This window comes from Scomber scombrus, chromosome 1 (assembly GCF_963691925.1).
Source record: "Scomber scombrus chromosome 1, fScoSco1.1, whole genome shotgun sequence".
Classification (NCBI taxonomy): Eukaryota; Metazoa; Chordata; class Actinopteri; order Scombriformes; family Scombridae; genus Scomber; species Scomber scombrus.
This window is the reverse complement of record NC_084970.1, coordinates 34,539,070-34,546,115: the sequence shown is the minus strand read 5'-3', so window position 1 is coordinate 34,546,115 and position 7,046 is coordinate 34,539,070. Positions and strand designations below refer to the sequence as shown.

General features: G+C 39.7%; 1 protein-coding gene across 1 annotated transcript; it reads left to right on the top strand.

The window, feature by feature from the left end:
• Positions 1 to 5,138: 5,138 nt before the first annotated feature.
• On the top strand, positions 5,139 to 6,062 carry LOC133996342 (GTPase IMAP family member 4-like; the record flags this gene model as incomplete). The annotated part of the gene is made up of 1 exon (XM_062435928.1): positions 5,139 to 6,062. A coding segment is annotated over one exon (924 nt), but the record flags the coding sequence as incomplete, so codon positions are not given.
• Positions 6,063 to 7,046: the final 984 nt, after the last annotated feature.

The window sequence follows — 7,046 nt, the reverse complement described above, 5'->3', positions numbered from 1 at the left end:
GTTCCTTCAGTTGGATGTTGTTCTCTTCTCTGTGCAGAATGACGTTTGTTCAGGGTTTGTTCTGTTTTTTATTCATCTGTTAAAGGAAAGAAAGTTTCTCTTTTTTCAGTTTTTCAGACTAGTCGTGGTACATTTTAACAAGGTAACTTGACTTTTTTATTATTTTTGGTGGATACAAATTATGGTTCAAAGCAGAGTATTTTTATACTTCATATTCAAAAATGTCTGGAGGGGATCTTCAAGTTTGTTTGCTTGTTCAGTCATTTGTTATTCTCTCAAGAAAGAAATAATATATCCACAGCATTATGTGTGAGTATTATCTAGACACTAGAATTGCTTATATGAAGAGTGAAATGCTTTTATAAAATAATATGAATGTGAATTATACTAAAGTCTTGAAGTTTTTTGTTTTGAATTAAGGAATTTAAATGAGGCTGAACGAATAGATGTCAGTTCTTTAGCAGGTTATTTCAACTGAAACAATGGGTCACACAATAGTGCCCGAGAAAAGTGTGGAAATATGAATAATGACCAACAGTGACTTTGCCCTTTTAGAACATGAATAACAGCCACAGAAAATGTGAAGTTATTTATTTCTGTCAAGACAGGAATGACAAAAGGGTTAATGTTGTGTGCAGGAAGGCGTTCAGCTAAAGTCAGGAAATATTTCAAATGAGGGAACCTGGTCTGTGGCGGTGCGTCACAGGGGGAAGCCCGTGGCCACTGCACCGCTAAATCACTCTGAAGTTTCACTGAGCTGCTGCAGCAGTGGTTTATGAAAACAGCCTGAATCCTGTTTGACAGCTCTGCAGCAACTACTTAAAAATGGAGCTCAGAACATGCCTGTAAAAAAAAAAAAACTCGTTCTTTTTTTTCACCCCCACATAACAGCCTGGAAAGCGAAACAAGGGCCGACGTCTACGAAACCTCTGGGTGAGTCATATCACCCGACTCTGATGGAGAGAGAAAAAAGAAGAAAATGAAGCAGGGGGACATGTTAACAGAGAGAAAGTTAACAGAGAGAAAGACAAATACAAATCCATTAACATATATGTGCCTTCATACCTACACAAACTGATCTTACCACAAACCCCTACCCGCACCCTGAGATCTGCCAGCAGCTTGCTCCTCCAGGCCCAGAGTACTAAGCTCCACCATCATGGGGGATCCAGCATTCTGCTCGGCTTCCTAACCAGAGGAAGGCTTTTTCATCTTAACTCTTACTGCTAATTTCTTTATGTTGTGTGTTCTGTGTTTTTAATGCTGTCACACTTTGAGTTTCACTATGAGCAAAGGTGCAATACAAATTAAATGTGTTATTATTATTATTATTATTATTATTGATATTTAAAGACAGTGTTCCTTAAATGTCTTATTTATCTGTGTTCCCAGTAATGCTTTTGGATTAAAAAAAAAGGATTTAAAACCTCTTCTTGAGATATCACACATTATAAATTGATAGCCTTAGAGAAATTGCATTGCCCAGTGCTTTTTTCTGTTTAACCCAGCTGCCTATTTGTGTTTATTTCCTTTCTATATTGTCTGCATTGTTTTAATGCTGTGTGACAGCATTAAAAACACAGAACACACAACATAAAGAAATTAGCAGTAAGAGTTAAGATGAAAAAGCCTTCCTCTGGTTAGGAAGCCGAGCAGAATGCTGGATCCCCCATGATGGTGGAGCTTAGTACTCTGGGCCTGGAGGAGCAAGCTGCTGGCAGATCTCAGGGTGCGGGTAGGGGTTTGTGGTAAGATCAGTTTGTGTAGGTATGAAGGCACATATCTGTTAATGGATGTGTATGTGAATAGCAGGACTGGTGTTATATGTTGGTGTTTTTTGGAGTGTCGTCAGGATCCTATCAGCGCTGTTTCCGAATCTACCGGAGCTTCTGGACAAGTTTCTCTGCATCTGACAGAGTTATAGACGGGTGGAGTTTAGAGATGTGAGAGTAGATCACATTTTTCTGCCCTCATTTATAGCAAGACCTTAGTCTCAGGTCAAACTTACCAATAAACCTTTCTACTTTCATTTATAGTTATCATTAGCTCTGCAGCAATTTTATTTTTTACTGTCACAACGGTTGACAGCACAAAGTCTGCAGTCTCATATAAGACCTACCAGTGAACCTTTCTACTCTTGCTTACAGCCATAACCCGCTCTGCAGCCAGATATGTTTCCTGTTTTGGGTGTTGTAAAAACTAAACAGTTTTAACTGAACAGGCCAGTTTCAGTTTCACTCTGACGTTCACAGTGCAATAATTGTGGGTGTGGTTGGCTGATTTGAGGCTTTAAGAGGTTGAATGTTGTTCACCGGCACTGAACTGCCAATACTACTCCTGTACTGCACTACCGTTCTGTTGTTCAAGATACCCTGCAAGATTTATAGTACCCAACTGTGCTCTGAAATCCTAACATTTTGCATAGAAGAGCCAGAGGACCGCATTTCAAAATGAAAAGCCAAAATCCATCAAGGGGTCAAGAAGAACAAAATGAAAAGGAGGACCGTGCCAAACATGCAATACATGCCATGCTTTACACATAAAACAACCCAATAGAAATTAGCAAAAATATGTGGATGCATAAAGACATGACATCAGTGAATGTTTCTGCCCTCATTTATAGCAAGACCTTAGTCTCAGGTCAAACTTACCAATAAACCTTTCTACTTTCATTTATAGTTATCATTAGCTCTGCAGCAATTTTATTTTTTACTGTCACAACGGTTGACAGCACAAAGTCCGCAGTCTCAGATAAGACTTACCAGTGAACCTTTCTACTCTTGCTTACAGCCATATCCCGCTCTGCAGCCAGATGTGTTTCCTTTCTAAAAGTCAGATTCCACAAAGACATATTTCTTTCTGTGCTGCAGCTCTTGCATTTAGCTTGACTGTAATATGTTAAAGTCAGCACTAATAAAACCAAAAAGGTGCCTGTACTATAGATACCTGCCCTCATCCTATTAAAGATTGTAGACTGTCTTCCTTTAAACTGACTCTGACTGCAGTTAAAGTGAACCCCACTATGGTTAAGGCACAAAGCAGCAGCAATCCACTCTAAGAGTGTGAATGCTTTATATTAATCTACACTACAGTTATAATACAGTATGACAGTGAGCAAGCACTCACTGAAGTTCAACTGCCACTGAAAGTACCAATGAAAGTTGCCGTTGTTGGCATGAAAACATCTGTATGACTGTGTTAGTGTCTATGAACACACATTTTTCCTTTTTTTAGTTTTGGGTGTTGTAAAAACGAAACAGTTTTAACTGAACAGGCCAGTTTCAGTTTCACTCTGACGTTCACAGTGCAATAATTGTGGGTGTGGTTGGCTGATTTGAGGCTTTAAGAGGCTGAACGTTGTTCACCGGCACTGAACTGCCAATACTACTCCTGTACTGCACTACTGTTCTGTTGTTCAAGATACCCTGCAAGATTTATAGTACCCAACTGTGCTCTGAAATCCTAACATTTTGCATAGAAGAGCCAGAGGACCGCATTTCAAAATGAAAAGCCAAAATCCATCAAGGGATCAAGGAGAACAAAATGAAAAGGAGGACCGTGCCAAACATGCAAGTATGTATTTTTCTGAAATGTTGGTTTTAGTGTGTTGGCACATCAGCAGTATTTACCTGTTTCTATGGTGAATTGTTCTCTACGAGCTCCATTGATGATGGCTTTTTTCATTCATCATGCACATGCTTAACTCAGAGTGCTCATGCTCAGAGTGACTGACTCTGATAAACTGTTTCCCATCTCGTGGTTCATCAACTCAGAGTTTGTTGGACCTGCTTTCTGAAACAGACCGTCTTTACTTCTTCTGTTTTATCTCTTCATTCATTCAATTCAGAGGGGGGGTTATATGATTACTAGTACATTGAGTAAAAATGGGGATTATTTAGCAGAATTACAATTTTAAAACACATTTTACAATAAAGACAGATTTACTACCATGTACTGTAAAAGTCTCAAACTTGAGCAGAGCAGAAACAAGAGGGAAATTAACACGCTGATCCACAAAGGTCTGTGTAGAAGATGATACCGCATGATGCATGCAGGTGCACACAGCGGGCGCATGTACACACACTTCAGACTCACATTGAACTTAAAAGTTGACAGGGACGTTTGTTACGCACTGTGGCAATCCCAAAGACTCTTACAAATGAGTTAAAAGAGAGCTTGAGTTTATGACAGTTTATAGCTCAAATAACTGCTCTCCACTGATATGTGTGTGTGTGCATGTAACGTGTTCAGAGCTGATTACTGATCACGGGATCACTGATCACAAGATTACTGATCACGAGATCACTGATCACCGAACATGTTCAATACTGAATAAGTCAGAGAAAGACTTACTCAGACTTAACACAGCCAGTGGGCCAGGCGCTGTTTCATCAGAGCCTTTCCCTGAGTATGTTGAATGTTACAGCTCCGTCAAATGCGCAATATCCGCATTCGGTATCTTTTTATTTTATGGGCATACCCACAAAATATTTTGTGCTAATCTACAGATGTCTGTATGTAGGCCAGCTGTGGCTCAGTTAGCGCAGTCGTCCACTGATTCCCGGCTTCTGCAGTCCACATGTCCAGGGTGCTTCCTGCCCAGAGTTTTTATGTTTCTTCTCCCTGCTTCAGGTGTGATCAGGTGACTTCTTAATGGAGACTTCTGATAATATTTATAACTTAGATTTATGTTTTACACACTGAATCCAAAGAAACATTACAATTACGTACTTCTGCAGTATAGAGTACATCCAAAATTGCACAAAAGTGGCTGCCATGATTTTAACAACAGACAAAATGCCCCACGTAAGTGACAAACAACATAAGAGTCATGGTGTGTACGAATAGAGTCATAAACTATTACATGAAGTAACTTCACCCACTGCACCCATGATGGATCATTATTAATATGTGTTTTTGAGGGTGTAACCTACTGTGCACAACTACATGCAGTCAGTTACTGCTCCTGCGAAAACTGTCCATTACTTCTGAAATGAGAAACAGGCTTAGAAAGATGAAGGAACTTGTTGGAGTCAATGTATGAAAGAACACTTTCTTACACACGGACTGAAAACTGATGTTGGTGCAGTTAATGAAAGTTTTAGAATATCATTCTGATGTAATTTTACTTATTCTTCCTTACAGAACAAAATGAGGTGCTGAGGATAGTGATGGTGGGGAAGACTGGAATTGGGAAAAGTGCCACTGGAAACACCATTCTGGGACAAAAAGAATTTGACTCAAAGCTCAGTGCTAAGTCTATGACTACAGACTGTTCTAAGGGCAGAGGTGATGTGGATGGACAAGAGGTTGCTGTTATCGACACCCCGGGCCTGTTTGACACCAGGTATGACAAGGAAAAAACAGTGAATGATGTAACCCAGTGCATCTCTTATGCTTCTCCTGGACCCCATGTCTTCCTGGTGGTCATCAGATTGGGAAGATTCACTGAAGAGGAAAAGAAAGCAGTGGAGACGATTCAAGAAATCTTTGGCAAGGCTGCAGACAAATACAGCATGGTGCTCTTTACTGGTGGTGATTCTCTTGAAGATACGACTATTAAGGAGTTCGTGGAAGAAAGTCCAGACCTGAAGGAACTCGTAGACAGATGTAACGGCCAGTACCATGTCTTCAATAATAAGCTGAAGGATAGAGCTCAGGTCACTGAGCTGCTCCAGAAGATCAGAGATATAGTCCAGAAGAACGGAGGAAGCCACTACACCAACAACATGTTCCAAGAGGCCGAGAAGGCAGTCGAGGAGGAGAAACAACGCATCCTCAAAGAGAACGAAGAACAAAGGCGCAGAGAGAAAGAAAAACTGGAAAGGGAACTACAGGAAAAACATGACAAAGAGATGGCGGAAATTGAGGCCAAACACAAGGATGAGAAAAATAAGGAGAAGAAAAAGATTGAGGACGAGAAGAAGAGAATGCAGGAGGAGCATGAGAAAGAACTCAAGAAGAAAATGAAAGAAAAGGATGAAGAAGATTCGAGAAAAGCCCGAGTTGCAGCTGAGAAATCTAATCCTGCGAAAAAAGGGTGGGGGTGTAGCATTTTGTAGCTGTAGCTAGTTCAAAATCAGATCAATACACAATGATACAGCTCTTCCTTCATTTTCTATTTGACTTCCTTGTCACAGTAGTGTGAAGCCAGATTGATTTGTTATATGTGTTCATATATTTAGTAACCACTGATGATGATCAATGTGTGTGGACGATCATTAGCTAAAGCAGCTCAGGCAATTAAAGCTGAGCTGGTCAACATATCATGTTTTGTCACAATGCTTCATGGAAATGTTTTTGTTGTTTAGTTCTAGTTCTTATACTGCCTACAGGATTTCAAGTAGTCTATTATCTGTTTAATTTTCTCATGTCACATGTCTCAAAATGTAATCTGTCTTCAGATTGTTCTGAGACACAAAGGGCCTGATTTACTAAAGGTTTGCGTGTGTAGAAACGTGTGCAAACTTGACATCACCCACAAAAAAATGTGCAAGTTGATCTACTAACGCAGTGCACTGAGGTCTGCGTCTTTCAACTGTGCATAAAAATAATATGCACTGTCCAATAGCACATTTGCCATAATGAATATGCAATATGGGCCGTTTAACCCCACTGTGCAAAATACATTTTTTTTATACATTTAAATACTGCTGTCTCCACCCTGTTGCACCTGTTTTCATTTACAGTTATTCTTATTAGATCACCTGCAAAACGCACGCAAACTAAACATGCAATCTGTTGCACTGTGCACGCAATTTAGTACCCACTATTTGGGATCTTAGTAAATCAGGCCCTTTGAGAACTGCTGTGTTAGAACTGTGAATGCATATTTGTTAAAAAATAAAAATCAAAGTGTGTGTTTCTGTGTAATCTTTGTTTTTTTTCTCAACTTTATCTTCTAGCCATATTCTTTCAGCCTCTGCAAAACTTAGTGACAGCTGGTCTCATTATGATAGATTAATCGCAGCTCTAAATCACTGCTCATGATGCATGCAATCATAAGATGCATATGGAAGTAATAAATGAACTTAAAATAAACATGT